The 18914-nt window shown below is 45.3% G+C and overlaps 1 protein-coding gene across 1 annotated transcript; it reads left to right on the top strand.

Moving 5' to 3' along the window:
- The first annotated feature begins 270 nt into the window (after positions 1-270).
- FZD5 (frizzled class receptor 5) lies at positions 271-10767 on the top strand. The gene has a single exon (XM_078680326.1). It carries the CDS (start codon positions 1337-1339, stop codon positions 3119-3121), a length of 1785 nt encoding a protein of 594 aa, XP_078536452.1. The 5' UTR covers positions 271-1336; the 3' UTR covers positions 3122-10767.
- Positions 10768-18914: the final 8147 nt, after the last annotated feature.

Below are 18914 nucleotides of genomic sequence, written 5' to 3'. Positions count from 1 at the left end.
GTGAAGACACTTTTCCCCCCAACTGAGTCTTGGCGACGGGCTGCGGAAAGGACCGCCTCGGCCTTATCCCCACCCCGCTGATCACACACGGGCTGCTGCTGGTGACAAACAGGGACTAGAAAGGAGAGGCCTGAAAGGGAAAGGGGCGGGTCACGGGGGCGTGGCCGCGCAGAAGGGCGCTGCCTGGCGGGCGCATTAAGAGGCTGTGGATTGACAGATGGGCGTGGCCTCCCCGGCCCCTTTGAGTGCAGGTAGCTGCCCACAGGGAGAAAGTCCAGACTGGAGCCGGAGTGAGTGCGCCGCCGCTGCTCCGGGACAGAGTTCGTCTCTGCCACTTGTGCATCCGAGCAGCAGGACGGGTGACACCGGCAAGAGTCCAGGGGCAGGACCACTGCAGGGTGAAGTCCTGGCCACGAGTGCATCGGAGCCTGTCCGCACGATCTCTGCAACAGGTCGCGAGGAGGCTACGGGACGACAAGCCATGTGCACTGGCAGCGACAGGAGGGCCCCGCCCACTGAACGATCGAAATAAATCTGGAACCCGCCAGCTTTGCAAAGTTTATAGTTTGGAAGCCCAAGGCAGATCTGAACAGCTCGGAACGGAACTATTCACCGCGCGCTGCTCAGCGAAGATGTATTTTTTGTAACACGAGACAAAGTCCAAGAACTTCTCGGAACGGATCGGGAAGAACTTTTCTTAAAACAACTAATGCGTCCTCTTCGTTGCAAATAGGACTTTGTTCGGTCCTGGCCATCCCCTTGGGAATTGGAAAAAAAACAAGGTTGTGAGTGAAACATAGCACAATTCATTGCAAGAGAAAAAACTCAATTTTGTCAAAGGTGTCATCGCTTGGAAAATTGCTATTGCTCATCTGATGAAGATTCGTGTGTGCAGCACGTCGGAGCCGAGAGCGGGGAAAGGTCCTTTCGTGAATCCCTCTGCCCGCTGTCTCCCTCACGGACCTGCCCCCGCACCCCCGGGCCTGGGTGCCTCTACAGGTAAACACCCCGCTGCCTGGAGGAAACCAATGTCAGTGCATACATCTAGATGGGTCACAGAGGCAGTGCATGCATAAGTGCGTTGTGCGCATTAAAGTACCTACGTCGATGGATCTATGGCTTGTGTAGGAACACTCTGAACTGAGAAAGAAGAGCGACTGGGCCTTTGTGCAAACGCTGGACAAGTATGCCTTTGATGGGGGCAATCAACCCTCTGAGAATGCCCTCCTCCTCGTGAAAGGTTGCATATGTCATCTGGGGACTTGCTGTAGGTCGTAGAGACTCTGCCCATGGACTGAATGCACTCTCTGGAGGACATCATGAGATTGGTGCAGAAATGACCCCTGCTTCCAGAACACGGATGGGGTGGAAAATGGGCTCTATGGCAAGGTCTGACTCCACAGTCTCGCATTTGGGTCTTGTGCTAGCACTTCTGCTACTGGGCTTCCCTGCCCTTGTTACGGCAGCCTCAAAGGGCCTTGTCTGCCAAGAGATAACTGTGCCCATGTGCAAGGGCATCGGCTACAACAATACCTACATGCCCAACCCCTTCAACCACGACACCCAGGACGAGGCGGGTCTGGAGGTGCACCAGTTCTGGCCTCTGGTGAAAATCCACTGCTCCCCAGACCTGAAGTTCTTCCTCTGCAGCATGTACACGCCAATCTGCCTGGCAGACTACATGAAGCCGCTGCCCCCCTGCCGGTCGGTGTGCGAGAGGGCTAAATCTGGGTGCTCTCCTCTGATGATGCAGTATGGGTTTGTGTGGCCAGAAAGGATGGACTGCGACATGCTGCCTGTGCTTGGCGACTCGGATAACTTGTGTATGGACTACAACAGGACAGAGACCACCACCACACTGCCACCTTTCTTTGCAAAGCCTACCCACCCATCCAGGAGGCCCAACAACAACCTCAACCCGTTGCAGGGTCAACGGCCCTCAAACAGCGCATGTGATGGGGTTTGCAAGTGTCGAGACCCCTTCATCCCCATCCTGAAAGAGTCTCACCCTTTGTACAACAGGATCAAGACCGGCCAGGTGTCCAACTGCGCCGTGCCATGCTTTCAACCCTACTTCACCCAAGACGAGAAGACCTTCGCCACCTTCTGGATAGGGCTGTGGTCCATCCTGTGCTTCATCTCCACCTTCACCACGGTGGCCACGTTCTTCATTGACATGGAGAGGTTCAAATATCCAGAGCGCCCCATCATCTTCCTGTCCGCCTGCTACCTCCTGGTGTCCATCGGGTACATGGTCCGGCTCATCGTTGGCCATGCCAATGTGGCTTGCAACAAAGACTACAACCATGTCCATTATGAGACCACCGGACCCGCGCTGTGCACGGTGGTCTTCCTCCTGATCTACTTCTTTGGAATGGCCAGCTCCATCTGGTGGGTCATCTTGTCCTTCACCTGGTTCCTGGCTGCTGGCATGAAGTGGGGCAACGAGGCCATCGCCAGCTACTCTCAGTATTTCCACATGGCGGCCTGGCTCATCCCCAGCATCAAGTCCATCGCTGTTCTGGCCATGAGCTCTGTGGACGGGGACCCGGTGGCTGGCATCTGCTATGTGGGCAACCAGAACTTGGACAACTTGCGCGGGTTCGTGCTGGCGCCTCTGGTGGTGTACCTCTTCACCGGCACCATGTTCCTCCTGGCTGGCTTTGTGTCCTTGTTCCGCATCCGTAGTGTGATCAAGCAAGGGGGCACCAAGACGGACAAACTGGAGAAGTTGATGATTCGCATTGGCATCTTCACCGTGCTCTACACGGTGCCCGCCACCATCGTGGTCGCCTGCTACATCTACGAGCAGCACTTCCGCGAGGCCTGGGAGAAGGCGCAGAACTGCTCGTGCCCCGGGGACAAGAGGAAGCTGAGGCCAGACTACGCCGTCTTCATGCTCAAGTACTTCATGTGCCTGGTGGTGGGCATCACTTCCGGGGTCTGGATCTGGTCGGGCAAGACTCTGGACTCCTGGAGGCGCTTCACGGGCCGCTGCTGCCGGGAGGGCAAGTCCGTGGACGCTTGCGGGTACAGCGAGGCCAGCAGGGCGCTGGCAGCCAGGACGGGCGTGGGCAGCCTGGCCCTGTACCCCAAGCAGGTGCCCCTCTCACACGTGTGACCCCGCCTGCCACCCTGGGTTCTTGAGACGCTTCATTTCATGTTCCTCTTTAGCTTAATTAGTGGCCCCCAGAAGAGGGTGGAGACCCCGCGGGGCAGGTGTAAGAGTGTGGCGATGCTGTCTAACCTGTGGAAGTGAGGTGAAACCACCCCTCCCCCCTGCACTGGGGTTCTTACAGTGAATGATGGTGAGGGCGACAGCCACCGGGGCAGAGGGGTGCGCCGACAGCTGGAGAGCGGTGCTGGACATGGAACTACTGGAGGGGGTGGGGTCTCTGCCCCCCGGTGTTTGCCCCCGTCTGACAAACTCAGGTACTGGCCAGCTAGACGCACAGAAGCCCTGCGGAGGCCTGCGGTACGGTCCCATTAAAGGCACGTGAGCCGTGTCTGACAGTGACAGTACTGTTCACAGGTGCCCGTACTCTATCTGGACAGGAGAGAGGGGTGCAGTACTCACTCAAGGGTGTCCTCGCACCGAGGCAGGCCTGAGTTCGAGCAGGAACTCTGCCCTACAGTATTTACAGTGTTCTTAGAGTGTGTGTGAGGGGGTGACAGGCAACACCAGAGCTGACGACTGGTCCTGGTTAGTAGTCCAGGGAGGGGCCGTTCATGCATGGACAGGGCACTGAAAGGGGGTTGGCCACCCCCTCTTAAAGGAGTTTACTGCCAGCAGCACCCGTACCTCATCCCAAGCCGCGTGTGTTGTGTGACTGCCTTGTGTGTCCCTGTGTTTAGTGTGTGGTCGTTGGCAATGCTCCTTCGTGGGTGCTGTGCCGGTATAATGCAGCCTAACATGGCACTTAAAATAGGCACCTTTTTGTAAAGCGCCTCGTGTCTCTTCCAGTGGCCTGCGTGGAGTGCCACTGGGGGGGGGGGGGGGGGGGGGGGTGGCTGCTGCAGTTCCTGTTGCTGGAGTCCCCCCTTTCCCAAAAAGAGCGCTTTTAATACAGTAAAGACATCAAGGTTTGAATGGGCAGTGGAAAATGTTTGTGACAATCAGATCTGACAGGGCAGATGATGGAAGGCAGCAGCGGCGCTGTAGGTGCGCTGTAGGTGTGCAACGGGCTCCGCTTTCAGAGCAGTAGTTAATCCACCCTTATACAGTTAAAAGGAAGGCAAGGTCCCTAAAGATATGAACATACTTGCAGGAAAAACACCCACACAGCGTGAATTCGCAGCTCTGTTTGTAAGCTCTTCAAATATGACCCTCTTTTCGTGTTGTAAAACAAACCTTTACCTCGCCTGTCTGACACCAGAGGAGGAAATCATTACTGGACAGGCTGAGTGCCACCTTGGCACCTTACAAACTAAGCACAACTACAAACGCGTTCACCTGATACACCCGTTGATTTAATACCCTGGTCGCCAGTGCAGATGTAATGTCAGCTAACACTGGAATTACTCACCTGAGAACAAAGTGTAGGCGCTGGGAGGCCGCTAGGCTGCAGCACATATAAAAAAACAAATACAATTTACAGAAGTGCAAAACACTTTTTCCTCTTCAGGACCTTCTTCAATTGACCCGTTCATGAACGGCACTTGTTATGTTTACGTCCTTGGCCCCCACCTTCGTTGCCCAATTTGGCAAATATTAGTTCTGCTTGACATAGCTTGCAAGAGGGCATTTACGCGGTTGGAGGGCGGGGAGGGGGAGGGGTAGGAGCACGCGTGAGCCTCCTGCGACCCCGGCGGCACAGTGCACGGTTTGCACGGGGCAAGTTGGGGTTGTTTGCTTGTGTTGTGCTCGTCGTGGTTATTAGCAAGTGTGTGGTACTCCTGCAAAAACTACATCAGAAGAAAAGACCTTCTCGCAGTGAAGGTTCTATGACACGACCACTGTGTGTGGGTGTGAGAGGGGGCGCTTGGCATCACTTGTCATGCCTGAGGGTGGGTTGGTCCCGCCAGACGCGCTGGCCACTGAAGGCCGGATTTGATCGCGTGGCTCGCGTGCACCCGACCGAGACCCTAAAATGGCAACACTTCTGGTGTCATATGTGTTTGATGCCGATGAAACATTGTCAAACCAGAGATTCATGGTTCGCACGTGCCCTGTCTAGGTTTATTAGCCCCGAATCTCAATCCCCGGGCACGATGTGGTATAACGGCCTGAGCTGACGGCTTTGGAGCTGGACAGCCAGGTTCGTGTCTCAGCGTCGACTGACCCCCCTGTGATTCTAGGCAAATCATTCAATCTCTCTGCGCCTACCAAAACATGTGTAATGTAACTGTGCTCAAATACAGCGCTCCAATACCTTCGAGTCCAGTTGGCGCTTTATAAAACTGCAACAAAAAAGCCAGACTACCCTCCGCTTCGTCTTATAATACCACCACGAAGTATGTATGAATGCACTTCGAAACACTATTAATTAGAAGTATCATTGTTAGATTAAAGTGTTCATTTTTATGATTTTATCAGTACAGGTGCCAGCAGGCTACTCGCAATCCACAGCAGCAACCGCCTTAACTCACTGAGCTACCTATAGGGGTATCAGTATTGCACGGTGAATGGCCAAACGGATTTATTTTACGTGGCAATCTTTAGATGTCTGTCACGAAGGTAGCAAGAAAGGGCGCTCCCTACCGACAGCATCTAAACATGCCATGCTACTGACGGGTATTTCGGAAAGAAATTCCCCATTCTCGCTAATACAACGAACGGAACCACTATAAAAGTCCCCTCAAATATGTGTCCCTCTATTGTGAAATGGTTAGACTAGACCCAATCTGAGGGTGCACTGTGGTTGGTAGCAAATTAGAGCCTTTTCGTTACAGAATTAGAAGAACATAGCAACGCCTGGTTACAAGGCCCGGAGAAAGAGGTGCGGGGACCGAAAGCATCGAGATTTCCTTGTTGCTCAATACCTGTTCCCTGTCCTTCCTTGTATTTACGAACATACGGGGTGCGGCATTGGACAAATAGAAGAGAAACTCACACGGTGACGCTTCTGTATGAAAGCGTATATCATTCGGATAGTTTTGCACGCAAAGATAGTTAAGCCATTGACTGTGTAACCAGGAACCACGAGTTCTAATACCTAACCTTACTGTGTGATCCTGGGCAGATCCCTATGTTTTCCTGTGCCTCGTTTTCACATCTGACAAAAGCAGAGAGCAGGTCTTAAAAGGTAATTTACTTATATTAAACACTTGGACATTTAGTGCGAATTTTAAATTGTTGAACAACAGCGCTATTTAAAACTCTTCAAATAAAATAAAATAAATTAAATAAATATGTATTTTAAGTTTTCTTTTTCTAAAAATCTAACTATGTTTGATAATACTTGGGTGAACGCATCTACCACCACGGGGCTACAGAAAGGTGGGAACAGGACTTCTTAATTTTGTCGATTTTAAAGCAGTGAGTAAATTGTTATTCGTGCATTAACCAGAAAGGAATGAACGCATCCGCTGGGCATTCTGTTTTCTCGTGGCATACACGGCCATCGGCTGGGTGCGCCGCGTTTCTGCAGGAGGCAGACACACTTTTCTTGCATCTACTCGTATTTCTGGCTATAGAGGAAAGCACAGCATGCACTCTGGTTACCTCGCTGACATTGGGGCAGCAGTCCACGCAACAAAGGCACCGGCTGCGCTAATTTGTAAAAGCATAAATATAGAATAAAAAGAAGCACAGAGGAGGGGCGTATTGTGGGAGCCCACCGCTGGAGCTGCTGAGTGCCAGGGGTGCCAACAGCCAGGGGTTCCTAGTGTTGATAGTATGTGATGTCTCTTCCTTTTGTCACCCTGCACTTCTGGTCTATTTACCCCAGTCTTACAGCTCCTTTTCACCCCCGCTGGGCCAATGCAAATTTTGTTTTTTGGACTGATAGTGAAAATATTGACCCAGAATTGCACTTCATTCGTGCAGAGTTTATGTAATATGTGCCCAGCTTCTGGGCTCAAAAGGCAGCAATTTAACCACTATGCCCCCATCCCTCTCTGCTGACCCTTCATCTTTAAACACGTGCTATTTATAGTTAATCATCTGAAAGCTTTGACAATTGCTTACACCAAATTCGACGATAGGAAGGCTATTTTTGGTTACTTTAGAGCTGACAGATCGTTTATGCCCGTAAGAGAGCAGCCCTGGTCTTCATTTTGCAACCTAATGCACTCTGGGAACTGTAGTTTTGGTACAGCTCAATTGAAGTATCACATATGATTATAATTCTTGTAAAGAAGAGCTCTCAAGTTTCCCAGGTCAGTGAGTTACTTATCCAGAGCTCGTTGTTAATGCCTGCAGCTCCAGCCACATTGAATGACTTATAATGATCTCCAAATTTGTGACACATATATTATCAAAATTAAAAGCTTGGGCGGGCCAACTGGTAGTCATTCCTTTACCATGCATGTGTAGGCATACCGCAATATGGGACACTCAACCCACAAAGCTACATTATTGACCCCTTACAATACATACAATGACCCTGTTTTCATGTGTCAACATATATGAAGATTTTACTCGGGCTGAAGGCCGTCATTTTGAGCTTTCATTACAAAACAGCTTTCACCTATGTTCCTAAAGCAGACAAGAGTCGGCCTGCAGGACTCTATATAGCATGTACGAATACCTGTTGTGTTTTAGAAATCTTTTGTATACATTGGGTCAGTGGGTTTGTAGGCTTATGTAGCCATGTCTTGATTTTATATGGTAAAGAATATGAGCCACACACATGTAAAGTCATTTGCCCAAGGTCACACAAACTGGTCTCGGTGGAGGTTGGAATTAGAACGCTGGTCTCCGGATTCCACAGTTTTCATAGACTGGATCTAAAAACGAAGTTCTTGTCTGCCCCACTCCCTCGTTCCCACCACCAGATACATCTTTCCCTTTAGAACAGTGTCATCACTTTACCTAGAAAAATATCTTCCATCGTAGGACTTCTCATGTCCGATTTTTGAAAAGGAATACATTATCCAATGAGTTACTGTCATGTATTAAATTCTATTCTGAATGAATTTATTGATGGTGTCGGAGAGCCCATCTGCACTTTTTTGGCCTATATCGTGTGGGGGTCTGGAAAGAGACAGTTATAGGTTGTTTAGTCTAATTTGAAGAACAAGTGTCAACCATAGCTCAGAGGGTGGATGGGGTAATTTGAAGAGTTTGCACTTGGAATACGTTTCTCTGGTTTTAAATGGCATAGCAGAGTGACACAAGGGGAGGGAAGAAGCACAATGGACATTGATTTCAGAAAGCACAAGGAGACCATCTTGAATTTAGACATAAAGCTTTGCCAGACTCTGCACTGAAACTGCAGGAACACAAGACTCTGGCACCTGCAAATGTAGGTGTGTGGATGTGTGCGTGTGGCTCTGTGCATGTGTGGACAGTGTGTGTGTGTGTAAGTGTGTGTCTGCAGGACTTTCTTTCAGACAAAACTGCGCCATGTCGTTTTGCAAACTGTAACTAATCACTGTGTACATATGTTTTGTACATACTGTAAATAGCTACATGAAATAAATATATATATATAAGTTAGCAAACGTTACACATGTTTATTGCAGGTAATATACTCCTAAATGAGCCACACTTGGAATGGGTAAACTTTAACTTTTGTATCTAGTCCATGGCATTCATGACATTGATTGTTTTTATTCTTTTTATTAAATCTGATTGGCAGAACTTGGTACAACTGCAGGTGCCATCCATGCTACAGAAGCCCCACAGCCCACTTCACGTGGTACAGAAAATGTAGTCATATGTTTGAGAATGCAATGGGTCACTAATATAGATCGCCGAATACTCTATGTCAGGTGTGATTAGTTTCCACTGTTCTAGTTTTTCTTAAAAATCTGCTTCAATACCATATTCATTCCAAGTGTAAATGCAAAGAGAAAGCCTGGACCACTCACCCCTGTCACGAGCACATTGAAACCTTTGCTCACAACATACATTCCTTCCCAGATCTAACTTTAAGCATCCTCTCTTCCCAACGCCTCATGAAGAATGTTATTCTGTATATGCACACATTCAGGACTATACCCACAATGCACTGCGGCAAACAGCAAGTCCAATGAGGCAGATTCTCTAGTGAATAGAAACTGATTGAATTGTGTAAGCACCATAACCTTTTCATAGTTTACCCTCGCACAATATTTTAAAAATCCTGCCACAGCAAGGGACTCCCTGCAGGATTTGAATGTTGTAGTTTTGTGATTCAAAAATTAGAAATATGACTCCATGTCTGCAAGGTAATTCCCTGAGATGCTGGTTATTTAAAATAAAAAGGGACTCACATAACGAAAGGTGTTCATGATTTATAGAAAGGTGCCCATGATTTAAAGGTAGACACGTTTGCTTTAATGTAAACTGGACTTGAATTAAAGGCAAGTGTTTCTGACTTTGAACGAGACACTCCTTATTTTGGGACGGATGCTCACTGTACAAACTGCTTTCTTTTAACTTGCACCTTTGGGACATTTCCACTTCAATTTGATTAGTTTGAGCTTTAAAATGTTTAACATAGCATGATTTTCAATTCATCTTTAACTTGCACTCGTCGTGAGGTTTGGCATTCCCAACGGGCATGGTCTAGCGTGACTGAGGGCTGCTGTATTACTGCCCCAGAAAAGGCAGAGCTTTCTTCATTACAGCTTGCCCCGAAAATCAATGGTTTTTGAATTGCAAATATTGATTTAGCCAGACTGAAAGAAAGCCATATCACCCAACTACATCATTAAAACAATAAAATAAGAAAAAAGGCAAGACCTAGTCTAAATGTGCTTCTGTTGAGCCAGAATGAGTCACTGCCACCCTGTACCCTGGGCGTGTCACCAGAATTTCACCAAATGTACTAGGCCAGCTGATGTGATGGTGCCTCAAAAAGTGTGTGTTCCAGTGTTTTCTGCGAGTTACAGGTTGTTATATTTATAATCAAAGAACAACATTATTTTTTATAATTCCATACATTCCCTTTCTTGGTCAGAAACAGCAGTCCAGATGAGTCATACTAAACAAACTTATCAAGTTGCTTTGTGTACTACAGAAAATGAAGTACACGGCAATTACTCTAACGATGTGGAAGCAGGAAGGAAGTGATGTCACAAGCAATATGGCTGACTGTTCTGCCACTGAAAGTCGATATTCTTTGGCGATATTGTTCTTCGATTATGGATATTACATTTCAAAAAGACACATGCGAGATAGTGTCTGTGTACTTGTTGGGAAAGCATGAAGTCCGATGTGCAAATCACACAAATGAATACAAAGTGAAAAGTGACTTTTAGGTGACTGTTGCTTTGTGATAATAGTTAAACAGTTCAAAACAAGGTTCATGATCTCTTCCATATGATAAAAGGTTGGTTGAAAACCATGACCTTTGAACTTTTCCCACCAAAACACATTTAAATTAGCGATTTACCCGCGAAGTAGTTTCTATTTTGTTTGTATACTGCAGACAACTTGTAATTGATATGTACAGTAAGTGTGAGTTGGAGGATGCTGGAAATCTATGTTCTCTTCTAAAGAAAAATATATGTATAATATTTTGTGAAAACAAGAATTCAGAAACTAGTCAAAAGAAAACATTGTATCAAGATTAGCTATTTATATGAGCACAAAGGGAAGTCTATTTTTGTTTTGTTTCTTTGTTGCCGATATGTAGAGCAAAACAAAACATTACAAATAAAAGAAATTAGACAGCAGCAGAATGTTTGTTGTTTTTTTTCCCTCCAATGTTTGTCAGCAACCATCATCCTGATGGTATACTAAAGTCTGCCTACCTAGCCACAGCTCAGAGTCAACATGGTCCAGAGACTGCATGATGCATGTTGCAGATGACTTCCCGCAATGGTTGCAAGCAGCAGTAGTGGCATGCTTGAGGACATTTAGGTGACAACTGGTGCTGCCGCCAAGTTCATTCTCCCCTATTTCAATCGTACAAGATAAAGGTTGCAAGATACAATATAAAATCATTAAGAAGGCTGGACCTCTAATACTGACATAGAAGAGTCACTGTTGCTCTAAGTCAGCCTGCACTTTAGTAGTAAAAGTATGTGAAAGGAACAAGCTGAAGCGGAAAAAGGAAAGAGTGATTTCTATACATTGGTGAAGGTAGACCACTTTCAGGAAGTCATAGTTCATCACAAAAAGTTCTATCACCTACAGGAAATCACACGTTCTTAGAAGATGTTCCACCCAATTATAGCAATCCCATGGCTTACTACAAGTATTCTCACCTCATTACAAGAAGTTCTGCCCCCTCACTGGAAACCCTGGCTCATTACAAGAAATCTTAACCCAGGGATGATTTCAATAGCTTTTATTAAGTAACAATTTTGATTGCTTGGGTATTTATACAACTATCAATTCAAGCATGGCTTCAGAGATTTGATGGTGAGAGATTGAATACATTGGGAACATGACAGAGCAATATAATGTGAAGAATGCAGATGGCAAAACTGAAACTTCAGTTAATTAAACAAAGGGACATTTTATCGATAGAATCAAGAAGGCAATTAAGAGAAAAGTGGAAAGCTTTCTGCTAGTGTTGGAACAACAGGTCAATGATTTATCGTTCTTAAGGGCTGAGGTGATTAATACTTCAGAAAAAAAAGGTTGTTGTGGTTGAGTAGGGCAAATACAACAGAAAAGAAAAATTGGGTCTTCTATTCTTGTTGGTGGAAAGAAGAGTAAGAAGGCAACGATATATCTCTGGATGATGATGCAAATAAGAGCAGTGATTGTACTGAAGGCATTGCAGATGGGCAGAGAGAAGGCCCAGAGGGTGTTTATGCAACTAAAACTTTGGGCAAACAGAAAGGATAACTCAGAGAACCTAAGATTTATCAAAAGATGTGGACATTAAGCTTTCAAACTCTTCAGAGTTTGATTGTGATCAAGAAACAGTTCAGGCGAGTCGCAATAAAGCACCTGGTGAGGCAGGTATGGCCTCAAACAAACCTCTCATTGATGCTCTTGGGTACGATATGTTTGCCCTTTCTTAATGCAGCATCCTCCTTCACCTGATGGTCTCTCTCCCATCATGTAGCTCGGTATCTAAATCATTGTCTGCCCAAGGAGATTACTATGTAAGTGAGAACTAGGCTGATGTCTGAATGTTCTAGACCAACAGTTGCTGATAAGATCATCATGACTCATGAGCTTGATGCCAATGCTTTGCTGGTTAGTTGTAAAGGAGGAAAGGTCAAAAGAAAATGATTGGACAGAGTACTGAGGTCTTGTTAGACCATATTGCTAGTTGCTCGTGGCCCATTGACAAAGATATTTGTAACAGCAGAGGATTCCCATGTGAATGGGAGGGGAGTGAATGCAGAGGGACTGCATCAGTGGGTGCTGAGGGCAGTATGTTTAGTGGGAACGCTGACACTGCGTTATCAATGGAAAGAAGGAAGAGTATTCTTCTAAAGATTGACCAGAAATTGATTGACCTGGCTATCAGATATGGAGGTGATTAAGCGCAGGATTTCCTTTTGGGTGAAGATTTCGTTAACAAAACGTTGGGTTTGTGAGGGCCTTCAATCCCATTCAGATGTCACAAAAAATATATTAGGAAAGTGTTTGGTGATTATGTTTTTAGCTGGGATCGGGGTTCCTGGTAGGTGATAATATCCACCACGAGCTGCAGGGTTCTGTGGTTATAAATCCCAGTATGGGTTTGGACAGTTCGATTCCAGCCTGCATTCAAGTTTCCTCTCTTAGAGAAAAAGAGCATGAAGTTGAGTAGGCAGAAACGAGAAACATCAATAAGGTACAACAAGGGAGTCTAGATCTATGCCTTCGTCCAGTCCATTAAAGATGGGAGTCAAATGAACCCAGTTTTATGGCAAATAGCAGAAACTTTCTCAGGATCCGCGGGTTTTGGAGACCATCAGAAGTTTCATGCTAAAGTTTATAGGTCATACAGAACAAGAAAGATGACAAAGGGAAATTGCTTTCAGAGGCAAGGATATGTGCTTGGAAGATATCTAGATGAAGGAATTATGGGAGAAAAGAGCAACTGTGGAAGTCTTAAACTGCAGCCGAGGTGTTTGTGAGAAAAATAGGTCTCATTCACAAAGATGACTTACACTTTTGAGGAAGTTTACTACTTTTCAGTATTCACAAACTGCACTTTTGTAATAACTTGCACTTTTGTAGTAAGTCCAGCACTACACATGGGCAACCACGACTTCTGCAACACCCTTCCATAGAAAAATAATAGAGGAATGGATTAAACTAAAACCCAGTAGGAAATAATGTAAATGAAATAAAATCATTGAAAATGGGTATACATAATTACAAATTAATGTGAACACATACATAAAAAGTACATATTTAATTATAAAGCATTCAATTAATATTGAAATTAATATTAAAAGCGAATAACATTTATTGTGACAATGTTTTTTAAATTTAAAATAGGTTATTACATACTTTATACTTCCAAAATAAATATATACTATTTGTAATATTTTTTGAAAAATGTATGTGTATTTATTTGAATTTTAAGTGATTTAAAATGTTTTAATTGAACATAATTTACCACTGGGGTTTTACTTTTAGTACCTACTGTCATGATTTTCTATGGGTAGGTGTTGCAGTGCCAGTTGTTAGCCATGTGTAGTGCTGGGCTTATTATAAATGTGCAAGTTACTACAAAGTGCAGTTTGTGAATACCAAAAAGTAGTAAATCTACTCGAAAGTATAGTTTGTGAATGAAGCCCAATATATTTTGAGAGAAGTATATTTTTGGTAGAGAAGAAGGACAAAGGAAGGTGTCCTGTATAAATACCTTTATCAATTGTGCTGAAAGAAAGAACACAACTACAATACGCCCTCAGCTAGTCACATTTTCCCCATTGAGTGGAGAAATGCGTAGTAGCATAGTGCATCGAATAGAAAAAATCCCAACCTCCTCTCCCTGTATCCCTAAGGTTTGTAAAGATCATACATGAGCAGACAAAGATCCCCAAATCAACCGAATACTGTTATCAATGACAGGACAGAACCAACTACCATTTACACACCAAGAAATAGCAATGAGTGAGGGGCGTGACTCTAAGGAAGCTTCGGGAGAGACCAGCTTCCAGTGAAGCCACAGAGCCCTTTAGGGTGTGTCTCTGGCTGGGGCAACAAAGAGTTCCCATATTGAGTAAAATAGATTCATCTGCTCATTAATTTTGATAAATTATTGGCTCACAGTCTGCAATTCTGGCTTGGTGGGACAACCAGTCTGAGCTAGATGGGAGTGGAGGTTTCCTCCAGTGCCTGCGAATGTATAATTTTGCAGCTGCTAGTGCTGTTGTCAACCACCATTGCCCGTGTTTTGAGTGCACTACACCATCCAAAATATCCCAACCACATGGAAAGAGAGATAGCCACGTTGTCGGTATTCTATACAGTGGATCGTATCCCAGATCAGTACTGTGAACGTTTAGAACTGTGCCACAAGATGTGGGCTATGTCACAATCCTCATCTCTGCATCTCCAATAGTTCCTTTGTTGTAATAGGCCTGCTCTATATAACCTAAGAGGTGATGAGTGCCAATTAGGTAAGAGTTTAAAGTTGAAAAATGTCAATTTGGATTCCCTAAGGAGCGCATCATACGACTCCATTAGGGCAGACAAATCCCCTGATGAAAAATTGGGCCCTACGAGTGTTTGCCAATGCTGCCTACCTTTACCCCATTATAATAAATATGCATGTATTTGGGAAGGATGTAAGAGTATAGAGGCCTTGTGCAGTCTGTCTCTGATGCAATGGGATAACTGTAAAAACCGCAAGTGTTAGCACTGTTTTAGCCCTGTTTCTGAACGGAGACCCTGAAAGGATTTAGGGTTTCATCATTTATCAACTGATCATCAGAACTTGAATATCAGTTAAAGGGGTGCATACCCCGCTTAAGTAATAAACACAGTCCTTGTCAGGGTGAACTACCAGAGCCACAAAATTAACTTGAGCTAAAGACCCAGGTAACTATGGCACAGAGCAGACAGGTTTAAATTAGATGCAATTTGTAAAGCATTTATGCAGTACCAAAACAGTGCTAAAGTCAAAACACAAAACAATAAAAATCCCAAACCAATTTAGAAAAAGAGAAAATATTTAAATAAATTAAATGACTCTAAAATTACAAAAATTGAATAAGGGGAAGTAGAGATAAGAGTTTTTAACATAAAAAAAAAACAACAGCACCAAAATAGAGTTAAGCACCAACCGCTTCAAGGCGTGATTTGAGGCTGACCTGAATGGAGCGTGGGTCTGATACAGAAACGAGGCTCAACCCAGTTAGAGGTTTTAACTTGAGACTAATGGAAATCAAAAATCCTAAGCATCAGGCTGTAGCCAAAGAGGACTCCATGAGGCCGGATAGCTGTTGGACTAGGTCTTGATGAAGCAGCTGGTTTTTGATAGGAAAGCACAGAGGGGGAGAAGTTTGAATTTCACATCCAGGAAAGCTCCCTCACTGGCTAGATACTTTTAGCGCCTTCGCCTGGTCAAGGTTTCTTAATTTGGACTTAGTCAAATTGGAGTTTGGATTCCTCCAGCAGGTCAAGAATGCAGGCTGTAGCCGAAAAGGGCTCCACGAGGCCAGATACCATCTCCGCAAGGTCCACCAATGAGGATTTGTCATCCCGAAAAAGCTCAATGTAGGAGAAACCTCTATCATCAGCCCAGCTGCAGCGCAACTTGTTTGGATGTGCTTAGCAGGTTTGTCCTGGTCCCTCACAGGTCTTTGGAGCCAGAAAGTTTCAAAGTCCCAGGTTCTCTGGTGTGGTTGGAGAAGTGAAGCCAGCCACAGTCAAGGGGTTCACGACCTCAGGAACAGCACTCGGAGTCAAGACCAACTTAAACAGAAGCCACTGCCAGAGACCAGGTCAGGTTCAGTAGGAACTGCTCAGCTGGTCAGTTGCAGAAATGGCCTCTTGTAGCTTGCTGTGTCCCTGTAGCTTGAACAGGAAGTCAACTTTATAACCCTTGGAGAGCACTTCTATGTCCTGGGAACATGAGCGAACAGGTCCAGTCATACTGGGCTCTTCTCATGTCACAGACAGCAGGTTCGGTCCTCTCCTGATCTTTCTCAGGTCCTGCTTGTTCTGGGGAGGGTACTGGAGATGCCACACTTATGCCTGATACCAGTTTGTGTGTGGGGGTGACACCTGACTGCCCCCTAACCAATGGAGTAAAAGTTCCCAGGGGTTACACTATCCACTTTTGCATCATTTCCAGTGTGTCCTAATGTAAACAATCCCACAGTGTCCCTCTCTGCCTAAAACTGCAATGGTGAAACTCTTTTCCCCATGTGGAGAGCATATGTGCCCACCCGAAAGGTGCATCTAGGGTAATGAGCAGCCCCTCCTCTGTGGTCACTCTAAACCAGTTCAGTGGGCAGCTTCCTTCCCATTGGGATTAGTGCCTGCATGACCGAGGGAACAGAAGAAGGCCCTGTCCAAGTGTCATATGACAGCTGTCTGTGACAGGAGAAGCATCTTTTAAGTAAGTTAAGCCCCTGGACACAACTCAAGCGGTTATTCTGCTAGAGGAACACATCACCTCCCAACACACAGGCTCTTGTTTCCCTTCTGGGCGCAGTTTTCACACCTTATTTAGGGCTTGAGCCCTCAGAGGACTGTAGCTGGAGGATAATGCAAATCTTAGACCCCCCAGGCTTTAGCGGCATGGATTAGCAAATTTAGAGGCACAAAAATGGAAGTTTAGCGGCACAAATATGGAAATTTAGCGGCAATTTTGCAGCATTTTATTTGGCCATATTTCCTACAACAAACACAGATATCTTCATTTTTTTAGTTATTTAACAACACGAAGCTATGTATATTTGGTTTATTTACAATGTAGACACTTTGTTTGGCTTCAAAGCTACACATAGGACATAAACATGTTAATGAATAAATGCCCCAAAAGTAATGCTCCCCAGGGACCGGCACACACTGGGCACGCAGAAACACAGTGAGGTAGTAGTATTCAGTAGTAATCAGGGGCAGACGTTTAAATGATGTCTTTGATTGGCAGCATGCAAGATTAACATTTGTTGTCAGGGCTGGCTTTAGGGTAGTGTGTCCAGTGCCAATTCAGTGGTGGTGCACCCTGGGACCACGAGTCCCACCAGTGCGATGCGGCGAGCGTAGCAGGTTCCCTCGAAAAGCAAAAGACTGCCGGTCAGCAGCTCAGAGCAGCAAAACAGCGTTACAGTCGTCCCGCGCTGTGTGGGGCAAAGCGGTGCTTTATAGCGCAGTCTCAGTGCCTCCCCAATGCAGCAGCTGATCCCAATTCAGTGGTGGTGCACCCTGGGACCACGAGTCCCACCAGGGCGATGCGGCGAGCGCAGCAGGTTGCCTCGAAAAGCAAAAGACTGCCCGTCAGCAGCCCAAGGCAGCAAAACAGCGTTACAGGCGTATTTATAATGCCATTGTAAATCTACTCATCTACACATATTTAATTACCATGTCAATATAGTGATAGTATTCTTTAGTCAATATTGATGCAGCTCGATAGTAAAAAAAACAAACTATACTGAGGTACCACACTTAGTCATATATACTCACCTTGATATAGTGGTAGTAGATATTCTTCAGTCAATACTGCTGCAGTTCGATACTAAGAAACCCGACATTGTTCTACAACACCAAGACAGACATGCACTCTGACTAGGCTAGTCAGTGAGTACATGTCTGTCTTGGTGCTAGTCTAGGGTATGTCGCTGAGAAGACTCCAATGTTCGGCCCCAACCCCCACCTTTCACCTGCTCGCTGGGCACCTAGCAGTTCGAGCTCTGAAGTGTCAAAGATGGCTCATAAAGCTAAAAAAACACACACACACAAACTGATAAATACATTTTATGATAAAATAACCCAGGATGTTCACATTTATGCAGTTTACAACTCTGCAGATTTTAAAAATAAATAGAAAAATGCACAACGACATATTTAACTTTAAAGCTTACATGTCTTGTTTTTTTGTTACCGCGCTTGACCGCATTTTCTTCCTATCTGGTGTAGCGTTTCTCGTGGCGCCTGAGGTCCTTATCATAAAATGTCAAAAGAAGAGCTGGCTGAATTTCTTCAACATTCCTTCTGTCCCCGGCACTTTCTTGCTCAGCGTTTAGCAGCATGCCAACATCTCCAGAGACTATGCTCTGAAAAAACAGCATTTCTAAGAAACATCTTAACATTGTTTTTGCATTAATCAGACCCCCCAGGATGTAGCGGCATGGATTAGCTTTTGTAAAAATGGCGCGATTTCTAGAAAAGTGACGATTTCGGGGGCACTTTGGTAAAAATCGCGGCATTTTTACAAAAGTGCTGATTTCGTGGCAAACCGCAAAATCGCAAAATCCTGGAGGGTCTGAATAAGTCTCCTGATGCTTTAGGCAGGGAAAAGGTAACTTTCTACATGTACCCTTTTTCTTAATATTTATTAAAAACCCGACTTCACCATTGCATTGAGCTTTTAAGAAATATTACAAATAAAGAATCCTGGAATTATGTTTCTAGTGTTTCCTAGCAAAATATAGCATTAAATATGATAGAGCATCACAGTGCTTCTCTATGGAACAGCAAGCCTTGCTATATTAAAATTAGCTTTTAGGTGCAAGTTACTGTAAGTACATGTTTAGCATTAGTTCTTTACATGTCCTATTTTTAAATACCATGCACCCTCCCTTATGGGCTAGGAGGAGTATGGGGGTGTTATTAATATTCAAAAAGAATGGTTAGACCTTTCAAAAGAGTTTGTTGTGGCAGATAAAATTGCAGTTTTAACACTGCTACAGTCAGGGTACAATGGTAAACCTGTAGCCATGTTTACCTTGCTACTCTAGTGGATGGCCCA

The sequence above is a fragment of the Lissotriton helveticus genome, chromosome 3_1 (genome assembly GCF_964261635.1).
Source record: "Lissotriton helveticus chromosome 3_1, aLisHel1.1, whole genome shotgun sequence".
NCBI classification, from domain to species: Eukaryota; Metazoa; Chordata; class Amphibia; order Caudata; family Salamandridae; genus Lissotriton; species Lissotriton helveticus.
The sequence above is the reverse complement of the archived record's forward strand: the minus strand, read 5'-3'. Positions and strand labels throughout refer to the sequence as shown.